The sequence below is a fragment of the Citrus sinensis genome, chromosome 3, assembly GCF_022201045.2.
Source record: "Citrus sinensis cultivar Valencia sweet orange chromosome 3, DVS_A1.0, whole genome shotgun sequence".
NCBI classification, from domain to species: Eukaryota; Viridiplantae; Streptophyta; class Magnoliopsida; order Sapindales; family Rutaceae; genus Citrus; species Citrus sinensis.
Window position 1 is genome coordinate 46,556,289 of NC_068558.1, and position 23,419 is coordinate 46,579,707.

At 37.1% G+C, this 23,419-nt stretch overlaps 4 protein-coding genes, 1 long non-coding RNA gene and 1 other non-coding gene across 9 annotated transcripts; 3 read left to right on the forward strand and 3 right to left on the reverse strand.

Annotated features, from left to right (window-relative positions):
• On the forward strand, positions 1-5,043 carry LOC102625585 (peptide chain release factor 1, mitochondrial). 2 transcript variants are annotated; one of them, XM_006492343.4, is made up of 12 exons: positions 1-249; positions 371-462; positions 595-693; positions 882-1,065; positions 1,202-1,250; positions 1,333-1,411; positions 1,623-1,697; positions 1,766-1,843; positions 1,986-2,144; positions 2,832-2,927; positions 3,014-3,222; positions 4,488-5,043. In XM_006492343.4, the coding sequence occupies exons 1-11, from the start codon at positions 87-89 to the stop codon at positions 3,206-3,208; spliced, it is 1,269 nt and encodes a 422-aa protein (XP_006492406.2). In that variant the 5' UTR covers positions 1-86; the 3' UTR covers positions 3,209-3,222; positions 4,488-5,043. The 2 variants fall into 2 exon arrangements, with proteins under 2 accessions (XP_006492406.2, XP_015380676.2); XM_015525190.3 differs by having other exon boundaries at positions 4,501-5,043.
• Positions 5,044-9,238: 4,195 nt separating this feature from the next.
• On the forward strand, positions 9,239-9,820 carry LOC107174617 (uncharacterized). The gene has a single exon (XM_015525659.2). The coding sequence runs from the start codon at positions 9,239-9,241 to the stop codon at positions 9,818-9,820; it is 582 nt and encodes a 193-aa protein (XP_015381145.2).
• A 4,188-nt stretch (positions 9,821-14,008) lies between these two features.
• On the forward strand, positions 14,009-15,655 carry LOC102625877 (protein RADIALIS-like 3). Its single transcript, XM_006492344.4, has 2 exons — positions 14,009-14,877; positions 15,278-15,655. The coding sequence occupies exons 1-2, from the start codon at positions 14,591-14,593 to the stop codon at positions 15,303-15,305; spliced, it is 315 nt and encodes a 104-aa protein (XP_006492407.1). The 5' UTR covers positions 14,009-14,590; the 3' UTR covers positions 15,306-15,655.
• A 2,084-nt stretch (positions 15,656-17,739) lies between these two features.
• LOC127901520 (uncharacterized) lies at positions 17,740-19,178 on the reverse strand. The gene is made up of 2 exons (XR_008053735.1): positions 18,685-19,178; positions 17,740-18,354 (listed from the first exon to the last, which is right to left on the reverse strand). It is a non-coding gene; the product is annotated as an uncharacterized LOC127901520 (long non-coding RNA).
• Positions 18,534-18,686, reverse strand: MIR408 (microRNA MIR408). The gene has a single exon (NR_129322.1). It is a non-coding gene; the product is annotated as a microRNA MIR408 (primary transcript).
• A 704-nt stretch (positions 19,179-19,882) lies between the features above and the next one.
• Positions 19,883-23,419, reverse strand: LOC102626371 (uncharacterized). 3 transcript variants are annotated; one of them, XM_052437920.1, is made up of 4 exons: positions 23,272-23,325; positions 23,072-23,156; positions 22,439-22,808; positions 19,883-22,193 (listed from the first exon to the last, which is right to left on the reverse strand). In XM_052437920.1, the coding sequence occupies exons 3-4, from the start codon at positions 22,783-22,785 to the stop codon at positions 20,267-20,269; spliced, it is 2,274 nt and encodes a 757-aa protein (XP_052293880.1). In that variant the 5' UTR covers positions 22,786-22,808; positions 23,072-23,156; positions 23,272-23,325; the 3' UTR covers positions 19,883-20,266. The 3 variants fall into 3 exon arrangements, with proteins under 3 accessions (XP_052293880.1, XP_006492409.1, XP_024948817.1); XM_006492346.4 differs by lacking the exon at positions 23,072-23,156 and having other exon boundaries at positions 23,272-23,419; XM_025093049.2 differs by lacking the exons at positions 23,072-23,156; positions 23,272-23,325 and having other exon boundaries at positions 22,443-22,591.

Here is a 23,419-nt window from a genome sequence, read left to right on the forward strand (position 1 = left end):
CTGTACTAAGCGCCGCTTTTTTATATCGTTTGTGCACTACTTGGTTTGATAGAGTAGGAAGAAAAATAAAGAATCGAGAAAAAGAAATGAGAAAAGTGAACTGGGCAATTGCATTACATCTAGGAGCGTTAAGGCAACTGGAATCTAGTTCTTCAATTTCACATAGGAATCCTTTATTACATCAGAGATGGTTTGTCCAAAGAGCAGCCGCTACCCCTTCGCTCTCCAATTTTCGTTCTTATTCAACCGGTGAGCGAGTATTGCAGTTTTGTTTTTTTTTTAATTTTTGTTTTTAGTGTAATTGGCTAAAACTTAAACGTGATAATTTTGAGAAATTAAAAATGGATTATTGTTATTATTATTGTTTTAGAAATGCTATCGAATGACCTTATAAAGATAATGGAGCAAAGGGTATTGGCTATTGAGCGGAGAAGTGCTTGTCTTGAGAATCTGGTGAACCAGGTGATTAAAATTATTGTTCCTTAATTTTGAAAAAAATTAGTTGCATACATTTAAATGGTTATTGAGTGGGGTGTGCACTGCACTTCGTGGGGTTTAAGTTTAATAAGAATTTGCGGTGTTGATTCAAGATAGCCAGAAGCCTCACCAGCAGAGTATTCTAAGGCTAATAAAGAGCTGCGGAAACTCAGGGATTCCATGCAACTTATAAGTGAGTTGAGGACCAAACAAAAGGTGAACTACTTCTTGTGCATCTTTCTTGAGCTATTGGCTTTATATATATGGGGGAAAGATCGAAGAAAATACTGTTGCTTCTCTATGAAAATGATTAGGGAAGTATGATATGGCAGGCGCTGTATTACTTTAGCTAATGTTTGGTTAATGAAGCTATTTGAGTCATCTATCTGGATTGTAATGTGTAGGAGATTGATGGGTTGAAATCCCTGATATATGAATGTTCTGAAGATAAAGACATGCTAGATATGGCTACTGAGGAATTGTGCCTAGCAATTGATGAAGAGAAAAGATTGCAAAGTCTGCTTCTCAAGTCATTACTACCTAAGGACGATGCTGATGAAAGGGATTGCATTTTGGAAGTCAGAGCTGGTAAGTGATAACGATAGTAGTAATTGGAAGATCACGAGTTTTATTACTTCCTGTGTTTTGACGTCGATAGGCACCCTAATTTTCTTGGCATTTCCCCTCTTTTTGGTAACTCTTTTTCCTTTTTGTTTTTAATCAGGAACTGGAGGGGAAGAGGCCTCTTTGTTTGCAGTAGACGTGTTTAAGATGTAAATTTCCACTGCCTGTTTAGCAACTTCAGTCATACGTCTTGCATATCAAGTTCCTTATTGAGAATATGAATCATAACAGGTATGAGAGATACTCACAGAAGAAGGGATGGAAGTTTGAAGTTGTCGGTGTGACAGAGTCTGATCTCAGAGGATACAAGGTAAGACTTCCATTCTTCATGGATATTAAGTATCTCCTCCTGTACCTCATCCCTCCATCTTATTAGATGGTTAATGTTCACTGTTCAATAGTTAGGTATGGAGGATTTACCACCTATATATGGCATAATTGATATTTTATATCTTTCTACCACACTTGGAATTCCCATTTTCTTGTTTATCAAGTTACCTGGGTGTACTTTTTCTTGCCAGGAAGCTAGTGCGGCAATCTCTGGAGTTGGTGTTTATGGGAAACTTAAATTTGAGAGTGGAATTCACAGAGTTCAGGTTGCATTACCAACTATCCCAATTACTAATGATTTATAGCAGAACTTCTGACAATTTTCCTTTGACAGCGTGTTCCTTTGACAGAGAAGTCTGGACGAGTTCACACGAGTGCTGTGTCTGTTGCCATCCTTCCTCAGGCTGATGAGGTAATAAACTGCATGATTGAGGTTTTCTTTAATCACAATAATTGATACAGTTTCTGTTCAGTTGTCACTAGTGTAGTATTGGGACTACTATAATGCTTTATGATGTTCAATATCACCATTCTTCGGTTCTTGGATCTTTCAGGTTGATGTCCGGTTGAGGAATGAAGACTTGAGGATTGATACTTATCGATCTGGAGGTTCTGGTGGTCAGCATGCAAATACCACCAATAGTGCTGTTAGAGTAACTCATATCCCAACGGGGATGACTATTTCCATCCAAGATGAACGATCTCAACATATGGTAAAAGATTCTTAGTTCTGCATTCATGGAGTCCTCTAACTTCAAGTTTGTAACTAAACTGCCCTTTCTCACCATGTATAATTTTCAAGATAAAGCAGATTTGTTTGATTTGCATCCCTTGATCCTTTCCCCATTTTCACTTCTGGACCGGATGATCAAACTGCAGAAAAGAATGTATCTATTGATGAATAATTGATTAAAGTACAACTGCTTGTTCATGTTTTTGATCAACAGTTTTAGTCATATTTCTGTACTATGTAATAGCCAGTGTAAGGCCTATATTGCAGTGTTAGATTTTCCTGACATTTTTGTCCTCTCGCAAAGTCTCTAATGAGATGAGTTTTTCATTAAAGATTGGAGCCAAGTCCATAAACTGATTCAGGTCTTTCAGGTCCTTTTTTTTTTTTTTTGGGTTGGTCCATAGGGAAAAAATGAGATAATCAAGGACTTGGTAGTTCTGTTATCCTTGCATCTGATCCTTACACGCACAATCAGTTGTATGTGGTTATGGAACTTCGAACCTTACATTCTCTACCCATTTGCCACTTTGTAATATCATATATGCAGTAAGCTGTGTTAGTACTTCAAGAACCAAGGGTAATCTGCAAGCTATGTGCTTTGTGTTAATCTGTTTCTGATTTTCTTCCCTAAGTCTTGCTCTTTTTGCTTTTTGAATCTCTCTTACAGAACAAAGCCAAAGCACTTAAGGTGCTGTGTGCAAAGCTGTATGAAATGGAAAGGTCTAGAATTCATTTGAGTCGATCAAAACTTCGATCAGAGCAGGTAAAAGCATCTACAAGAGGAAGATTAGCATTTTAATACTGTTATTTTGAGTCAGGATGATATAGAGCTCTTGTCTCCTTAAATAGATTGGGAGTGGAGATAGATCTGAGCGTATCCGCACTTACAACTTCCCTCAAGGGCGTGTCACAGATCACCGTGTTGGGATCACCCATCATGCAATAAGTGACATGATGGAAGGAGAAAATTTAGATATCTTCATTGATGCTCTTCTTCTACAGCAGGAAATGGATGCAATTGCATCCTTCGGTTCTACTCAGTGATGTTACTCAAAAAGGTTTGTAACTGAGGCCTCCTTTTGGTGGTACTGCTCATGGTTCTCTTGTTTGTAGATTAATTTATTTTTCAAATAGTTTTCACTATTTAGTGTTATACTGTTTGTAGTAACATAGTAATATTTCATTACTTTTGATTTCAAGATTTGTCGAACTTTTCTGACCTTACATCTGTTGAAAAATGGGACACTGCTCTTCTAGAAGAGAATGCACCCAAAGTCTCACATGGCCCGCTATTTTTGGTGGTGCCACAATGTTTGAAGAAGAAAAAAAGAAAAAAGAAGTTTGAAGAAGAAAAATGCAGGCACGCGGTTTTGACAAAGAAAAAAAATTAATATTTTAATAGCCAATTTTGGCTATAAAAAGGGAGCTCCCCATTTCATTTTAGGCATTCAATTTTGTGAGAGAGAAAGCAGAGAGCTTGAGTGATTTTAAGGGCTTAAACTTATAAAGTTCTTCTGAATTTAGTAAGTGAGAGATTGAGTGTATTAGAGTTTTGGGTAGTGAGTCAAGTCAAAATATTACAATATTTGTAATCCTCATATCACTAATAAAATATTTTCCTTATGTCTTCGTCCGTGGACGCATGCTAAAAGCCGAACCACGTAACTTCTGGTGTCTCTGTGTGATTCTATTGTCTCATTATTTCTCAAATTTACTTTAGTTGCGTGTCTACTTCACCTAATCATTTTCCAACAGTGGTACCACTTACGTTATTCGACTTTTAGTTTGCGTCCACGGGCGAAGACAGAAGGAAAATATTTTACTAGTGATATGAGGATTACAAATATTGTAATATTTTGGCCCACTTCTAGAACTTCAATACACTTAATTCCTCACTCACTAATTACACAAGAGTACTAGAACTCTTAATCTCTCACACAATTCTTAATTTTTTCTCTCACAAAATGGATTGAGAATTGAAGAATGGGATGATAAAATAAAGGGGTGAGCCCCTCTATTTATAGCCAAAATTGGCTATTAGTTTAATATTTTTTTTCTTTGTCAAAACAGTGTCTCTATTTTTTTTTTCTTCTTCAAGTATTGCGGCACCACAAAAAATGGCAGGCCGTGTGATACTTTGGGTGTACCTTCTTCTAGAAGAGCGGTGTCTCATTTTTCAACAACATCTGTCTCCTTACTAGTACATATGACCGTATGTTACTGTAGTGACTCAAATCAATGTCAAAGCATTTATACATGTGTGTGTGTGTGTGTGTTTTAGAAGACTAAGCAAATGCTCTTGGATGAATCGTGAATTTTACAGGCAGGTTATGCAGGTTAGGAAAGCATTGGCACCCGTTTTATCAGGCCTATATTGCAGAGTCAGCAAATAGAGATGTTTGATACAATACATGATATTTAAGCCTCAATCTCCACAGCGCACTACTGGCTTAAGTGCCTCGCCTTGGTTACTGGATAAGTTACAAGTTACTTTCTTCGTATAGTATTTATGATTATTATTTTTGAACTTTACGTTCTTATTTAAGTAATGACGACCCACAGAACTATAGCGCGGATGGAGAGTTATTTCATCGTCATTCTCGCCTCGTTGGGACAATTATCGGCCCACATGTCCAAGTGGATGATAAAATTAGATTAGATTATAAATGTTATCCTTTGGACCCCGCAAATTATTTACTAATTTATGTAGATGATAAAATCATGATAAGTTGTCTAATATAATAATAAAGTTTGATAAAATTATGATTAGTTGTGTAATCTTGAGGACAAAGCTGTGGTCCCCCGTCATACAGTATCCTCACCTTTTGACTTTTGTGATTGTACTACTGCTAAATTTCATGGAGTTACTTTCTTTCTTTTATTTATTTAATTATGGGATCCTGTTTGGAATTAATGTTGTAGAAAAAAATTATAATTATAAAATAAAAGTTAATTATATGTATTAAATATAAATTTTAAATAATAATTTTTATGAAATTATTAAATATATAATAGATTTTTCATTATACAACTAAAAAATCATATTAATATAGTTTTTAAGTTACATCAATTGGTGTTTACGAAATATTTTAGTCTTGTAATTTTTAAGAAGTTACAGTTGTTTAATTGCAGATAATTTTTATATTACAGTAGCTGGTGTTTATTAAATACTTTAATTTTATAATTTTGAAATTATAACTGTTCAATTTCAATTCCAAATGTACTCTAAGTGTTAAATGCAACTTTTAAATATCTCGTAGCTAGCAAAGAATTGGATTTATGAAATTGAAATGGCTTAATGAGAAGTATATTAGGAAGATTGATAACAACCTAAAAGCATTAAGTAGTATATGTGATTTTTTTTAGCAATATCACAGCTAGGGTATTGCTTAAACATGTAAAAATTGTGTTCACTAACTTTAACTTACTCTTTATTTACTCCTTTCATTCTCATTTTTGTACACCATACTATTAGCTAATCTATATCTCAACCTGAAATCCTTCCACTTCCATCTCCGAGAGGTGTATCCAACAAATTTCTTCCTAAAACGATGTCAGTTATGGTCGCAGCTGTTAATGCAACCTCCGCATCAAACTTTGTCGCTCATCTTGCTAACAACAGTAGAGGAAGAGCCAACACAACTTCAATTTCTTTTTCTTCCAACCAATGCTTGCCATGGCCAGTGCTTCAATGTTCTTATCTCCATAGAAAGCGAAAAGAGATCAAAGATTTCCTATAGTAAAAAAATATGGGTTCGCCTGTCTAGTTCAATGCATTTCTATTTTCTCTACTCGTTACTATTGTTACTACATGGATGTTTTCACTTATTTATCTTGATTAATTTTGTTTTAATTGCTAACATGACCTTTTACATATCTACGTGTGCTTTCACTAGTAATAAATAGCAAAGCAATCCTTTACACAGTCAGCTTTTTGGGTGCAATTACACAATGTACCAGTTGGATGTATGGAGCAAGAAATTGTGAAAATGCTGGGGGAAACCATTGGAAAGGTTGAAGAAGTTGATGCTGATGAAGAAGGGGAATGCATTGGCCGATTTGCCAGAGTAAGGATCTCCATTGATATTACGCAGCCTCTAAAAAAGATAATATATCTAGAGCATGCAGGGGGAGAAGAAATTCCGATTCCAGTGGTATATGAGAGGCTACCAGAATTTTGCTTCTGCTGTGGTCGGATAGGACACCCATATAAGGAATGTGATAAGTACGAAGGGCAAACGAAGGATGAACTTGCTTATGGGGTGTGGATGCAGGCAGTCCAGTTGTATGGAAAATCCAGAGTTAACAGCAGTTATGAAAGAGGGCAACATGGTAGTAGCAAACCGGTCAATCACCCAACAAAGACAGGGTACCAGGAGCAAAGGGGAAATTCTCACCCTCAACGTCAAAAGCCCTCTCAATGGAACAAGGCCAGTGAAACCACAAGCGAACCAAGCTCCAACCAAGAGGACATACACGTGGCAGTCAGCCAAGAAGGCATTGCTAAGGAGATGGGGGAAGATCAATTAATGCCTGTCGTGCAGGAATCGAGAAACCTACAAATGGACTGCAACCAGTCAGCTATGACAGCTAGCAATGAGACACATGTCAAAGCTCTGACCAACAGAGCGGGAACAGCAAGCAAAAAAGGGAGGGAAAATGAAAATTTAACCCGGGAAAGGAGCTTGGTTATTGGGAGGTTGGAAAAAGAGTATGAGGCCCAGAATAGCGGTGAAGAAGAGGAAGGGATGGAAAATGGGCCAGAGCTAGTACGTCAAAAGCCCAAGGGGAAAAATTGGAAGCGCCAGGCTCGGATTAAATGCGAGAAAGGTGCAGTGAAGTTGGAGACATACTTAAAGAAGAGACCATGTCATGAACAATATGGAATAAGCCCAAACCAGAAAAAACTTAGAATGGCTAGCCCGACTAAGCCAATGCCGAACCAAAAGCAAAAGAGTTCACCTTCAGTAATGCTCAAGCTAGCATGGGAAACGATGTCAGTAGAGGAGTTAGAGATGGCAACCCCAAAAACTACAGACGCAGCGGCGGAGGCTGGTGGCCAGCCCCGCCGACAGCCATGAAAATCCTCAGCTGGAACGTTCGGGGTTTGGGGAATTCCCGGACGTTTCTAGCCCTTCAAAAAATTCTCCAACAACAAAGGCCGTTAATTCTGTTTGTTTGTGAAACGAAATTAACGGCTAAGCAGATGTATGAAACAAGTAGGAAGCTTAAGATTGATAACTGTTTGGCAGTGAATAGAAACGGCAAGGGAGGGGGTTTGGCTATGCTATGGTATAATGAGGCTAATGTGCATGTCACCTCGTACAGCAATCATCATATTGATGCCCGGGTGCAGAGAGAGGATGGTAGCTGGATGAGATGCACTGGCATTTACGGACATCCTGAGATGTCACAAAAACATCACACTTGGATATTGCTGAAAAGGTTAGCAGATTTGTTTGATATTCCCTGGTTATGCTTTGGTGATTTTAACGAGATTCTGCACCCGAATGAAAAACTAGGAGGAAATGATAGAAATGTTAACATGATTAGTGAGTTTAGAGAAGCTTTATGTGAATGCAATTTGATTGATCTGGGCTGTAAAGGGTACCCCTTCATATGGAGTAATGGTAGGTTCGGCCAGCATTTTGTAGAGGAGAGGTTGGACCGATTTTTGTGTAATAAGAAATGGAGAGAAAAGTATGTGGACTGTGCAGCTGTTAATCTAGAGACGTGGACCTCAGACCACTGTCCTATCATCATGGAAGTGCAAGCTAAAGGTAGTGCGTTAAGTTATGCGCCAAAAAGGACCTCAAGAATCCATTATGAGGATGCATGGAGCAGTTATGAGGGCTGTAAAGACATTGTTGATAAGGAATGGAGGAGGCATGGCAACTGGAAATGTGCTGACCCGGTTTGGCTCTTTAAACAAACAACAAAGTCTTCGATGGCTCAGCTTAATAACTGGAGTAACGAGGAATTTAAAGGGAGGCAGCAAAAGTTAGAAAAGCTGACAGCTAAACTGAAGGAGCTGAGACACAATGGTGTGCAATATAGTGACGGGAAGGAAATTAAGAGAGTTAAAAGTCAGATCCAGAACATCTTGCTTGACGAAGAAATTTATTGGAAGCAGAGGTCTCGGGCAGATTGGCTGAAGGAGGGTGATAAAAACACTAAGTATTTCCACGCCAAAGCATCATCTCGAAGACGAAAAAATAAAATCTGGGGTATAGAGGACAGTCAAGGTAACTGGATGCAGGAAGAGGAAGAGGTGGAACGAGAATTTTGTAGCTACTTTGCTAACTTGTTCACCGCCTCCAGACCAGACCAGAAGCAGGTGGATGCAGCCCTAGAAGATTTGAAGCCAAGAGTCACCGATGAGATGAATGAGCAACTGATGCAGCCATTTACGAAAGAGGAGATTGTGGAGGCGCTGTCCCAGATGTGCCCTACCAAAGCTCCAGGGCCCGATGGACTGCCAGCGGCCTTCTACCAGAAGCACTGGAACACAGTTAATACGGGTGTGGTCAACACATGTCTCCATATCCTGAATGAGCGAGGTAATATCACTCCTCTCAACCACACTTACATTGCTCTGGTTCCAAAGATTAATAAGCCTAGAAAAGTGTCTGAGTTTAGACCCATAAGTCTATGTAATGTAATTTACAGAATCATTACAAAGTCAATTGCAAATAGGCTAAAACAACACCTCCACAAAGTGATCTCTCCATCCCAAAGTGCCTTCATACCGGATAGACTCATAACTGACAACATTATTATAGGATATGAATGCCTTCATAAGATTAGGCACAGTAAAGGGAGAAAAAATGGCCTTATAGCTCTGAAACTAGACAATAGTAAGGCTTACGATAGGGTGGAGTGGCTGTTTTTAAAGCAAGTAATGCTCGAGCTAGGCTTTGCGGAACCTTGGGTCAACTTGATCATGAGATGCATTACCACATCTTCATTCTCTATTATTATCAATGGGACAGCTTTTACCCGCAAAGAGGGCTAAGGCAGGGCTGCCATCTTTCCCCTTATTTATTTCTCATGTGTGCAGAGGCATTCTCGAACATGCTGCACAGGGCCGAAGAAAAAAGAGTCATCCATGGGCTAAAGTTCAGCAAAGATATCACCATATCTCACCTCTTGTTTGCCGACGACAACCTTATATTCACAAGAGCCTCAGAAAATGATTGTATGCACCTGAAAAGAATCTTTGAGTGTTATGCCGCTGCCTCAGGTCAGCTCTTTAACTACGACAAATCCTCCATGTTTTTCAGCGGCAACATAACCAATGGGGTCATTACGGCAATTAAGAACATCTTCCAACTGAATGTAGTTTCTAGACATGAAAAATATTTGGGGCTTCCATCCATGGTCGGGAGGAAAAAATCGGGATTCTTCAATGACATTAAGCTGAGAGTGTCCAGCAAGATTGCGGGTTGGCAGCACAAGTTCTTTTCGTGCGGAGGGAAGGAGATATTGATAAAGGCAGTAGCTCAGGCGGTTCCAGCATACGCTATGAGTGTATTCAAAATCCCCATGAGCATTTGCACAGATATTCAGCGAGCAATTGCGAGGTTTTGGTGGAGCAGCAACATAGAGAAAAAAGGGCATTCACTGGGCAAAATGGGAGAGGCTAAGCCAAGCTAAACGGAGGGGAGGGCTAGGATTCCGAGACTTTGCAAGCTTTAATCAGGCATTGGTAGCTAAGCAAAGCTGGAGAATTATTCAGTTCCCTGAGTCCCTGGTAGCAAGAGTCTTACAAGCGAGATATTTTAAGGATAACCAGTTCCTTACTGCAAAATTGGGCTCCAAGCCCTCATTCATTTGGAGAAGCATACTATGGGGGAGACAAGTGATTCATAAGGGGATTAGATGGAGGATCGGGAATGGTCAACAAGTTCAAATCTATAAAGGGAACTGGATTCCAAAGCCCACGTCCTTTAAACCAGTTTCCCCTCCATCTTTACCAAGTGACACACGGGTAGCTGAGTTGGTCAAGGAGGATAACCAATGGAATGAGGATATGATCCGCCAACATTTTTTGAGAGAGGATGCTGACATAATCTTAAGAATTCCTCTCCCTAGCACACCAATGGCTGACCAAATTCTTTGGCACTATGATAAGAAAGGAATTTACACTGTCAAGAGCGGATACCAAGTGGCCCTGAGGATTAATTTCTCGGATACCCCTTCCTGTTCAGAGCAGCCAGCCAACCAATGGTCGATTATTTGGTCCATGTCCTTACCAGAAAAAATCAAGATCTTCATCTGGAGAGCAGCAAAAAACATACTTCCAACAGCTGAGAACTTATGGAGGAGGAAAATAGTGCCACAACCCGAATGCCAAATTTGTGGAATCAGCATGGAAACTGTTGGTCATGCACTGGTGGAGTGTAAATCTGCTCGCAAAATCTGGAAAACTACCAAGTTTGATGCTGAGCTTAAACACATTGGTGGCCATGACATTCTGGGCATATTGCATGTGCTGGTGAAAAGAGTGGGGAAATCAGATACAGAGTTGGTGGTTGCTCTTCTCTGGGTAATTTGGGGTGTTCGAAATCAAAGCTTGTTCAAAGGGAAGAGGGAGGACCCTGGCATAGCAGCAGCTAAGGCTGAGGTTGTTGTGGAGTCTTTTAGAAGGATCCAAAGTACTGGGACAATGGCCCATACTGGAGATACATTGGAGAATCATGTATGCTGGGGCCCCCCCCCCCCCCTCCAAATTGGTGTAAGATCAATGTGGATGCAGCTGTAAATCTGGAGGATTATTTAGTTGGGCTGGGAATTGTTATACGGGATGCTAACAAGAATTTTGTGGCTGCTGCAATCAAGAATACAAAGCTGTACAGTGGCGTTACCTTTGCAGAAGCAGAGGCAATGAACTGGGGACTGAAAGTAGCTTATGATGCAGGGCTGGCAAACATAATCATTGAATCAGACTCTCTCGAAGCTGTAGATTATGTTAACAACAGGAAGAGTAGCAGAACAGAGATCCAGTGGCTAATTTTGGAAGTTCAGAATAGATTGAAGGAGTTTTGTTCTTGGAAAACACTGCACACGCCAAGGTCTTGTAATGCCATTGCTCATTCTCTAGCAAAGTTAGCTCTAGAGAAAAGTATAACTGTTGTTTGGGTAGGTTCGTACCCCTCAGAAGTCATGAATTTGTTAAACTCTTTTATGGAATGAATTTTATTTTCTTCTAAAAAAAAAAATAAATACTAGACCCCTCTTAAGGATTCACAATGGTGGTAAATGCTGTGGTGCATATGCATAATCTAATTGTGCCTCCAAACAGAGGGAAAAAAAAAGGACTGTTTTCTAAATTTATGATTAAGGAATTAAGAATTTAAAAAGAGAAAAAAAAAAGAAACGTGTAATTTTTTTTTAAAGTTTAAGTGTACTTTTGTCTGTCTATTAAGTTTAGATTAAATAAGGGGCAAACTTATTCATCCATTAATCAAATATAGTTGATCAAAAAAATAAATGAAGAAAATTAATATACTTTTATTGCACATTCAAATTATTTACTCTATATTTTAATTAATTTTTTATTAGGATCTAATTTAAATAATTTAGTAGTTGTTCTCACCAGATTTAGGTTAATTTTAATTTAAACAAGTAAAATTATTTTCAGGAGCAAATTAGCCTAATAAGGGCTTAGGTGTGTTTTTCTAATTTTGTGCAAGCGATACTGACGCTGAGTTGATTTGAGAAGTGAACTGAGGTGATAATATGGGAAGCTTAGTGGAGCTTATAGAAGTTAATAATATGGGAAATTCAAGTGAACTAAGATGTATCTTAGGTGAGCTTGAGAGATAGCTCAAGTGAGCTTGTATATGAAATGCGATCTAGGCATCAACATCATCGTAATAAGTAAAAACAAGCATAAATATAATAAACACACAAGATTTTATGTGGCCCTTGTTTTTTTAGCTTAATGGACAAATATATTTATCTTTTTTCTATTCTACTGGCATGCAACACAAACATGTGAGGGCTTTGAATATAATATATAAATTTTAATTTTGCCCCTTCAAATTGAGGTAATTTTACAGGAGCTATCTATCATTTAAAGGTGTTCCTCTGACTTGTCCTAAGCTATCCAGCTATGGTGTGGAAGTTTCTTCTCTTTTATCCTCCACCACTACGTGTCACTTCCATTGGTATAAATTAATATCCCAATATTTCTCCCAAACACTTTGTATCAATATTATTAACTCAGTCACTCGGCCTTTGACCGAGTGGTCAGGGCTGCTGCCCTCCAACTTGGAGGGCAGCAGTTCGAACCCCCACAAAAGTATTGTAGGGGTATTTCCTTCCTCAATTAAAAATTGAGTGAATACATTCCTCTTCCTTACTAATGAGTGAGGAGTGGATATTCCTCGAATATTTGTAAGGGTTAAAATCTGAGCAGAGCTTCATTAGCATTGATATAAGTTGGTTTGTAAATATCAGTTATACTCTCATGTAATATGAGTTGTAATCTGAACAATAGTCTCATGTAATCAAAAATATATATATTATTAACACGTGTCAATTTTCATATGTTTTAGATCTTGTGTAAGAATGCTTTGATGTCCTTGTATTGTTATTCGTTTTAACTGTCCAACTGGTCATGCACTTATCACTTATGTGTAAAAAAAAATTAAAATTTCTGAAATTGTGTGAAAATTTTGAAACTCTCAGCTTTTATGATTTTAAATCCAACAACAAGGACTGCAATGCTGAAAACCAATTAAACCCATCCTTCCCATTGAACTGCTTGATGGTTGAACCACAGAAGGACAAAGTCGAGGGTAGACGCACCAGGTGCATGGCAGCTGGATCTGTAATCTTGATTCGGACAAACAATGCCTAGAAAAAGCTTGGCGCGATAAGAGAATTCTCTGTCATCTCTCTGTGTCTGTGGGGCAACGGGGGCGCTTTTCTTTCTCAGCTCTTATTTGGTGAAGGTTTAAATTACAACGTTGACCTAAAAAAATTAAAAAAAAATGTCTCCACTTTTTCTCACAACATTTGCTGTCTCCCGGTAGAAGTAGAAAAATGAAGAATAAAGTAAGAAAGATCGGCAAATTTAGTTGATGTATTCCAATTATTTTATTAACCCATATAATCTTCTCCCTTTTTCTTTTTTTTTTCATTAGGCAGAGTGATTTACTCATTAATTTTATATAGTTTTTGTATTTTCGAGGATAACTTCAGGTCTCTTTTTTAATTTTATTTATTTTTAAATATGATCCCACAATATTGAGGAGATTTAATATAAGGCCGTGAGCCACAATTCAACTGAAAAATTATTTGAATCGGGCCCTCATATATGTTGAAACAAAGATTGTGTGGCTAGCAATTGAACAGCGAAGATATGGTGAGAATCCCATGGGTCCCAAAACTGTCCGGATTGAAGGAGACATATTAACATATTACATATCTAAACAAAAAGCAAAGCTGCCCTTGGAAACTTAAAAGAAGGAAAAAGAAAAAGAAATTTCGCTTGGTTAAAGAGTAAAGGAAATCCATTATCCATCCTAGAAGTAGAAGGGAACTTTATTTAGAGCAGATAAGATAATGTGAATAAGACCTACAAAGTCTATTCCAAATTTATCTCGTGAGGCTTGGGCATCCAACTCCCCTTATCATCTTGCAGCCAACTCTTTCTTCGTTAAAAAGTCCTTGAAAATGACCCTCCAGAGCCAGCAGTGAATTGTGATTGCTTCAAGATATAAACAAAAATCTGCTAACGTGTAATGCTACCCACAAAAGTCTCTTTCGTTTCTTGCAAGGCTGAAATTTGGGAAATTTTGAAAAAGGCTTCGATTGGTTTAAGATGAAATCTGTCGGTTCAATCTTTTACTCGGAATAGTATTATTAAGCCATCATTTATATTTATTTATACATACGTGACTGTATTTCCGGATCTAATACCAATTGGAATCCGATGCTACAATTAGAAATAAAAAGACATTCCGGGTCTTCCAACAAATGGTTAATAAAATATTTGGTATTGTTCGCTTATGGAGTTATGATCATGTGGTTTCCCGTTTTGGACCAAGAGGATCGACAATAGTTTTCTTCTAAGCTGATTTTTTTAATTTTGTTATTTGTTTTTGGCACTTGTAGTTAGATCTCAACTAATTAAAGCAGGAGCAAAATTGTTCTGACACAAACCATAAAGGAGACAAAAAAAGAGAGAGAGAGATTTGCAGTTCAGGAACACATCTCTGCCTCTCTTCCCGAAACTCTGGGGGTGTGTTATTTAGAATTTGATCAAGAGGATCAAACAAGATACCTGAAAGATTCTTTTTTTCTTATTTTCTCCGTTGATGAATTATTCTAGAATGTAAATAAGACAAAAGGGCCTTTTTTTTGTCTTTTTTTTTTTTTTTTAAACTCAAAAAGGGCCGAAGTGTGTGCGCTGACATGGAAGATTTCCCAAAAGTGTTTTGTGGGTGGAGCTGGGAGGAGAACAAGCTGTTTGAGCTTGCTTTAGCAGTTGTTGATGAACAAGACCCACATCGCTGGGAAGTTGTTGCAGCTATGGTTGGTGGCACTAAGAGTGCTGAGGATGTGCAGAAACATTATGTGATTCTTCTGGAGGATTTGCAGTTCATTGAGTCTGGTAAATTGGACCATAAACTTGCAGAATTTCAGCCTAGCGTTCATGTTGACTGTACTCAATCTGTTTGCTGGACAGATGAGGATAACAAGTATGTCAAATTTTTTTTTGCTTTTTGTTTCCTTTGCTTCCTAATTTTTCGTTTTATTTTTTCTAAAAGCATTCTCTATTGATGCTTCAAAAGACATTAAGGGAGACATTTAACAGCAATAAAATGAATAAGCTTTAATTCTATTATTATTATTATTATTATTATCATCTTTTCACTTTTATTCTGGTATCGGGTTTATCGATCTGCTGTTGGCTGTTGATTGAACAAAGTGAATAAGCTTTGGGGGGATTTTAAAATTGGTTCTATAATTTCGTCGGAATAAATTTTGTGATAAATTGTTTTTAGCTTGTGAATTTTGTTGTTACAGGTGCTGTTAGATACTGGAGACTTATGCTCTGCCCTTATAATTCTGATACTTATTATATCTTTCTGCTTGCAGCCTGCTGCTTCAATTGGACATAAATTGATCTCTATCAAAGCATGCAGATTGATTTTTATCAAAGCTCTGGCTTAGTGATGCAAGAATGAACAAAGCTAAGAGTGCAGGAGTTCCAGAGCTCTACGGTATCTATCTATGGTTTGTTAAGGTAACTTGTCTCAACTTAGTAGATTGGAACTTTGGAAGTGATCATGAAATGCCGTAAAGCTTGACCTTCCTAGCCGTAAATATCTTTGGTTCTTGAGCTTTATTGATAGTGTTTTGTTTCCCACTTGGACTTGGTTGCTAGCTGATTATAACTGAAATGCCATAAGCAGTTTACTGCCATTTGGAACAATGAAACATATAATTAAATAAAACGACACCTATTTTGTTGCCTACTTCAGTTTAACTTTTAAACCCAGATTTTGATTTTGATTTTTTTTTTACCCGATAACATCATCATAAACATCAAGTTGCGGTTAAACCTCATTGATCTTAAGCTCAAAGCAACCAATGTTTTGATTCTCCAATTTATTGGCAGTCTCAAGCAGCGGAAATGAGCAGTATCAAAATCATAATAATACGTAAGATGAAAAATTGCATTGAAGAGTAGATTATCAAATTCAAATTAGTTGTTTTCCATTCCCTGAGAGCCAAGAATCAAATGGCCACAGAAAATATGATACGGTGTGTTCTTTTTTTCTTATTTGTTTATTTATTTATTTATTTATTTTTGTGTATAACATCCTGCTCCTGCACTAGCTTTTTTAGTTGAACCTTCATATGCCAACGAGTTTTGTTTGAGTATTACTAAAGTTTAATGGCTATGTTTTTTTTTTTTCTTTTTCACTTTTTATTAAGGTAGTTCAGCTGGCCGTGGGAGTGTTTTGTGTCTGTGATCACCAGAGTTTAAGAAATAGTAATAGATATATATTGGTGATTAGTGGCTGAGTAGGGGCGGAGCTAAGATTAAAATTTTGACGGGGCCAAAAATTTTATAAAAGTAAATTATTCGAGATAAAGTTGAAAAATTGTATTCAACTATTGAATTAAATCGTTAAAAGTAATATTTTTGCAGGGGCCAAATCATAAAAAACTCCATTTTTAATGCTTAAATTATAAAAATATATATATATATATATATTTTTTATGTAATTTTATAAAGACTAGTCTGATAGGAGCTCCACTCCAACAACAACAACAACACCAACAACAAAAGAGTCATTTAATGGGTTTACAGAATAATTTTTTTTGCTTTAATTAAAAGTATAAGTAGAGGAGGGTGTTCGGACTTTATATGGGTGCGTGCAATAGTTCTAACGTTTGAATTATCCCCAAAACTGCTAACACTAGAAAACAATAATAAAATAAGAAAAAAATAATGGCCTTGCCCTTGCGCATGAACACAAGTGCAGGAGCAACAAATGCTTTAAGTCGTTGCCATTCTAGACTTGTGCTTTATTCTTCTGAGGGAAAATTCTCGAAATGGCCTAAATCATTGGTTAATTTATAAAAATGGCCCCCACGTCACCATTTTACTAACTCCTGTAGGCTGTAGCCAAAAATTGGCTTTTACGACAATAATACTCAATACCCTTCTCCCTCAAACACATCTAAAAAAATGGGAACAAAGAAACTTTATTATTATTTTTTTTTAATTTCCTTTTTCCCCTGTAGAACCAGGCATTAATTACAAAGCAATACAGAATTCAAAACACGTCTTGCAAACGCTCTCGCATCATCACCATCTCACCTTAGCTTGTGGGTTTTCACTTGGGTTGAAGAAGAAGAAGCCCACTTAGTTTGAATACCACCGAGTCACCGACCGTGTCCTATTTGTCAAACATTACCTTGCAATTCGTCTTCTACGAGGAAAATCTAACTATTTTTCCAGCAGATCTAAACCAATGTTTCATAAAATCTTATTCTAATGACTCAAACCATGTATTTTTATATACTTAAATTGAGTTACATTGGAAAATTAAGCCATTCAACAAAGACGAGAGAAGTTAAATTTATTTCTTGACTTAAAACTTTTACACCCTTCAAAACTCCTTATAAAATCTCATTTTAATTGGAAGTGCTTAAATAATCAAGGGTATTTTTAATTTATTTCTTAAATTTTAATAAAATAATTTATTTCTTTTAACAAATATTTTACATGACACCATTTTGAAATCTATATTTATATTTTAATTTTATTAATAAGGTATTCTGTTGAGAAAATTGTAAGAGTTTAGAGTTATGAAAATGAAACTATAAAACATGAAGAAAATAATTTAAAATTTTAGGATTTGTATGTATTTTATAATAAATAAAACTTTAAAAAATATTTTTCTGAGTAAAAATTTATAAAAAAAAGATGATTTATTTTAAATTGAGAATATTTTAAGAAATACAATTCAAAAGAAGTGTTGTAAGAATTTTGGAGGGGTGTTAAAAGGTCCACTTTTACTCCTTTCATAATTTTGAGAGAATGGATTCAATAGTTTTATGGGTGGTAAAATATGAGTAACTTTATATTTTTATTTGGAATTGTAATACAAGCAAAATTGTGCAAAATATTTTAAAGAAAAAAAAAAGGGGCAAGCTGTATTTTATAATTTATATTGGAGAGTTGTACCGCGAAAGAAACTTTCAAGCGATTTGTCCAGTTAAGGTAGTTACTCGTCAACGAACATCATTATTTTGACAAGGAAGTTGGTGACCAAAGATGGACAATAAAATTATAAAATTAGAAAGACGGCCAACCAAGGGAGAGAGATTTTTCTTCCTGTGGTTGGATAAATGGCAAATCCGCTCACAACTTATATAATAATTTACAATATATGAACGCTGATTCCAAAATTTTCTCTGGTGATGTATACATTTTATTATTATGTTGTTTGAAACAATTTAAGATCTACAATTATTAATTTGACTAGAAAAAAAGAAAAAAGAAAAAAGAAGAATCTGCTGCACGATTTATTAATTTGTTACAAAAGAAAGCCCTTAACAAGAAAGTATTTCGGCCGCCGTGCTGCTGGGGCTGAAGCCATAATTAAATAATTATAGCCGCATTCACATCCTCTGCTGCATGATCTTTAATGAGGTTGCTAGATTTTGAGCAATGAAAAAGGTCACAAATTTGTCAAAAAAGATGTCAATATAAATACACACACACACACACACACACACTGTTATAACAAAAGTAAAAATTGCAGATAACATCAAATAAATGAATGCCAAGCAGCAAGGCAACAGAAATGAAAAAGTAAATGGAGAGAAAAAGACGAGGAAGGCAGAGAGCCAGGGAAGAGGCAGTGCATGGGAGGAGCCAAAACAGAGAACCTGTTAATGGTTCCATCCATGCTCTGCCTGTTCCCCGTCTTTTGTCTCTTGCTTCTTGCCTCTCTCTCACGCACACACCAAAGAGTTATTATTACCTCGTACCCCCCTTACCATTGCCGTCTCAGAGTCCGGCTCTCACTCCCTCAAAAACCTTACCTGGGCTACAATGCTCAGGCTCAGGCTCAGGCTCACAAAGGAAGATAACAAGTGTTGATGTTAAATAGTACACGCATGTTATGTACTATCGCATCCTCCGTGGACTAGCTGCCCGTGTACTACCAATTTCATATAAATGTTTTGATTTTGAATATCGGGAGGAGCACCTAAAACTTCCCCATGTACTACACACGCACCGCGCTTACTTTCTTGTACTACTCATGGATTATGATGGTACTCCATCCACTCCCACTATTCTCCCTCTCACTAACAAACTAATTATTAATTATTTCTTATTTCTTTTTCAGCTTAGGCTAACAGCTCACTGTTGATCCCTTTCCATAATTCGGTAAATCTTGTTAAAGGATTTCCCAACCAATTAATAATGGGAAATTATTCACCAACCACTTGTTTTTTTTAGTTTTTTTTTAAAATACACATTTTTTTTTAGTTGATTTCTACTAAAAGTTTTTTTTTTTTTGCACTTTTCCACTTCCGTTTGTATTCTGTTGTAACTTTACTGATGTTATAGGGGTAAATTTGTCATTTCACTTACATAGCAAAAATAAACGTCATTTAAATGCGGTAAAAAGAGTAAAAAAAAGTGAAAATATTCTAGATTATTTTGTTTAACTTATTATTTAATGTCTAAATTGCAAAGAAAAAGTGAAGCAATTTAATTTTTTTATTTAATTATGGTGAAATAGTAATTTTACATTAAGAGGTAAAATAATCATTTTGTTAATATTTTGTTAACTTCTCTTACGAAATTTAGACGACAATGAAAAAATGATACATTTTATAACTTCTGGTGGAAATTAATTAAAAAAAAAGTTATATGCATTTTTAAAAAAATCTAAAAAAACAGGTAGTCGGTGAATAATTATCTGATAATTGTCCATTATTATATTTATTTGGCCTGGCTTCTTAAATAAAATTTTACAGCTAAGAGAATCTATAGTGCAAGGAACTAAACACTTAATAAATTCACATAACTTTATTACGAAACCCGGAGCATAACAGTCGTACTGAGATAATGCGAAGAAAAAGTTAAGCAGCACGCTGAGAAAATTAATAACATACACAGAAACAGTCCACAACAGGTTATTGCGCATTCACCAATCTACTACCATACAATTGAATGCCACTAACATCGATGAGCATTATTATTATGCAAGACCAAAATAAATAATTCAACAAGTAGACAATAATCCATTCTCATGAGTCAGTCAATACAAATCAATAAAACCCTCAATGCGGCTATACAATAACAATCTACTTTAAAAGGTACATATAAAAGCCTACAGCGAGAGGAGAGTGAAGAGAACACTGGCGTACACAGTGTAGTACCCAAATGCTTGGCAAGCCAGCACTCCCAATTCCCTTGTGTCAAGAGTTAATAACTCTATATTCCATCCCTTCCATTCCTTGGTCTCTGCAACACCATGCCTTAGCACTCAGGTGACCAATATCATCAGGTGCTATACAAATTAATCATCAATTTCATAAAATGTACCGCGCCTATGCATATACATGGCATGTTTTTCTGTTGTGCCCTGCTCCTTTGCACTTGCTACAATGCAATTCTCTCTTAGGACGCCCTCTCCATCTTATTCTTCTCTTCTTTGGCGGCCCAGTCAAAGGTAGAAGCGGAGGGGGGCGAACTTGAACTGGTACTTGAACTTGCGCAGATTGCGAAGCTTGCAAAAGCTGATCTACTGCTGGGACTGGATTTACTGATTCTGAATATGTCAACCGGAAAGCTTCAGTTGTATAAAACTTGGAGCAATAGTCAGGCAAATTCCTACCCACATGCTGAAGGACGGCCGCTGCATGGACACATGGGAAACCATTCAGTTGCCAACCTCTGCAATTACAGTCCCAGACATCAATGTTCACAACATTGAATGTACCCAAACCACGGACCTCAAAAGAACTACCCAGTCCTAATAGAACTTGGAGAGAATGTGTTTTGAGCATTTCATTCTGTAATTTATCTTCCAAAGATGGAGTTAACTTTGTCAACCACTGATTTGAATCCATCCTCCGGCTGTACATCAGCTCCATAATCTTACGGCAAATGGTACTGATAATCTGCACTATTGGCAATTCAGGAAGCTCACCCACCCAGCAATAAAATGATTCAGCAATGTGTGATGTCATTTGGTTGTGTCGTGAACCTTTGAAGAGCGCATTTGCCCAGTTTTCAGGTTCACTACGCAGAATCCAATCAAAGGCCTCAGATGAAACACTCTTAATGCTGTCAATGAATTTGCTAAATTCGTCAAGTGTGCCAGCTTGAGCGGCATCATACAAGTGAGCAACAATCACACTAACAACTTCCTCAGTATATGAGCCTTTCAGATCTCTTTTTAACTCCTCTGTCAGATGATGAAGGCAATAACAATAGTACGAATTTTCAAAAACCGAGAGAATAGACGCTCTCAGTTGCCCCAGCCTATCTGTTACAAATGTTATTGATTGGCATGTTGAAAGTGCAGATTTTAATTGAAGCAAGAACCAATGCCAATTATCATCACTCACAGCATCTACCACACCAAAAGCAACTGGAAAAATTTCATCATTTCCATCCAATGCTGTAGCAGTCAGTAAACTTGATTGGTACTTTGATTTTATAGGAAAAGAGTCGAGAAAAATAAGAGGGCGGCAACCATTCTGAAACCCATATAATGAGGCATGCAAGGCAACAAATAAATGATGGAAACTCAAGTCCTCCCTCGTACTAAGAGTGACCACACTACCCGGATTTGTCTCCAATATTTTATCAACTAGCCAAGGCAGCTGATTGTAAGAATCTTTGTATGAAACTTGAGACTCTCCCCGGGCATTCTCTAAGGCACGCCATGCTTTAACATATCCTAATTCAATTCCAAAATCTCGGCGAATTTCTTCAGCAATTTCTTTTGGTTTACATTTTGGGGCCTCCAGCAACTTCTCCTTTACAATCGATGCCAGCAATTTCCTAGAGGCTTTGGAACGAGTTGTTGGATCAGGGCCCGCTTTACATGTATGCATTCCATTCATTGTTTTGATTTGAAATAATTGTGTTGTAGGGACTCTCGACGCATGAATCCTCCATGGGCAACCTTCAGCTTTGCACTTTGCGGTTACACGCAACCCCTCATTCTTCTTAAAACAGTAAGTGAAGCCATGAGCAACTGAATATTTGTACAAGGCATCACGAAAGTCATGAACATTATTGAACCGCTGGTGTACACCAGTTATGCAATTTTTCCATGATTTGATAAGTTTCTGCTGCCTAAGATCGGAACCAGCTGGAGCTGAGTTACTGAGCTGCCTTGTATCTCCAGCATCTGAAGCAGCTGGAAACAAGGTGTTGAGTAGCACCATGTCTCCAGAAACAGAAGGAAGGGGAATTAAATTGTCAGACGGAGTGACGGACTCAGCCCCTGTTGTCCTGCTAGACCTGCAAGAACAAGTTTCCATGAGATAAAAAAGCAACAGTGACAACTATCTATACTTGGCTAAACTCTGACCAAGAGCCCTGAATGTGCAAATAGTTCAGCAGCACCCTTTTCAGGTTGCTATCAAAACTTGATGATTGACCAGTGGACTAAAGAGTCCTACCATGAACCTGAACCATATGAAGAAAACAACATAATAAGACAGAACAATTTTATGCTAATCCAAACTTAAACAAGTGCACACTACCTACTGCAAGGATTGGTCAAAGCATCATCTGTCGGCTTCTCACCAACCATGACATAAACATCAACAGTTCCAGAATCTTCATGAAAATCAATCAAGCGTCTTATATCTTTGTCGCCAGATATTGTGATGAGAGTCTTATTGTTGTTAGGGAGGAAATACTTGACAATCATGGAATTAGGATCATACTTCCACATCTCCGCCATCTCTAACTTCAATTCATCAAATGAACTCTCTTTATTTACACTGAGAGCATGAGCATCCCCACCCGAGTACACCAATGAACCATCATTGGCTGTTGTAAACTTCCCACCTGACTGACATATAAGAATAAGTTTTCCCTTACCCATAGCTTCACACCCAGTGCCAATATCTGTGAAAACCAACATCAAATGAGTCCAATAATACAAGAAACTTTCCATCAAATATCAAAATCTGACACATTAGGCATAAACTGCTTAAAAGCACTCAATGCTCCATTCAAGTTTCTTTTGCATCAAATATTAGCTCCATTCACAGCAGAAAGTGATGCAGGATTTAGAATTCACGTATCCAACTATTTGATATCATACTCTTGAAAAATAATCTAATTGTTTCAGGTCCAATTAAGGGGGAAAAGAAAGCAAAAATACTAACCTACAATTGAGCAAAATGCGTTATGTAAATATCCATAAAAATGGTAATTTTAGAGGTTCTTCAAGTTATTGTTTCTCCCCAAACCCTAGATACCAAATCGCAATCAAGGGTTTTTAAGCACCGCTGTTTAAAACAACTTTGACGAGATTTTAAACACTAAAATACAAGTAAAATTCGAAGAACAAATTAGAATAGCAAACCTGATCCACGAACCCTAGCTCGACATGCGGAAGAGGAGAGACGAGAGTGAAGAAGAGAAAGAGGTCAATGGTGAAATTGAGGCTAAATTGCATATAGCCCCCGTCAACGAGGTTAATCAAAATTTGGTATAACATTTAATGGTCCCTA

What these genes read in the sequence shown, in the direction of transcription:
- LOC102625585 (XM_006492343.4), top strand. Translation starts at nt 87, where the DNA reads ATGAGAAAAGTGAACTGGGCAATTGCATTACATCTAGGAGCGTTAAGG. An exon ending in GTGGAATTCACAGAGTTCAG is followed by an intron (nt 1,698 to 1,765) that starts GTTGCATTACCA and finishes TTCCTTTGACAG; the next exon opens with CGTGTTCCTTTGACAGAGAA. An exon ending in ATGAACGATCTCAACATATG is followed by an intron (nt 2,145 to 2,831) that starts GTAAAAGATTCT and finishes TCTCTCTTACAG; the next exon opens with AACAAAGCCAAAGCACTTAA.
- LOC107174617 (XM_015525659.2), top strand. Translation starts at nt 9,239, where the DNA reads ATGCTGCACAGGGCCGAAGAAAAAAGAGTCATCCATGGGCTAAAGTTC.
- LOC102625877 (XM_006492344.4), top strand. Translation starts at nt 14,591, where the DNA reads ATGGAAGATTTCCCAAAAGTGTTTTGTGGGTGGAGCTGGGAGGAGAAC. An exon ending in TGGACAGATGAGGATAACAA is followed by an intron (nt 14,878 to 15,277) that starts GTATGTCAAATT and finishes TTCTGCTTGCAG; the next exon opens with CCTGCTGCTTCAATTGGACA.
- LOC102626371 (XM_006492346.4), bottom strand. Translation starts at nt 22,785, where the DNA reads ATGGGTAAGGGAAAACTTATTCTTATATGTCAGTCAGGTGGGAAGTTT. An exon ending in TTGACCAATCCTTGCAGTAG is followed by an intron (nt 22,194 to 22,438) that starts GTAGTGTGCACT and finishes TTGTTCTTGCAG; the next exon opens with GTCTAGCAGGACAACAGGGG.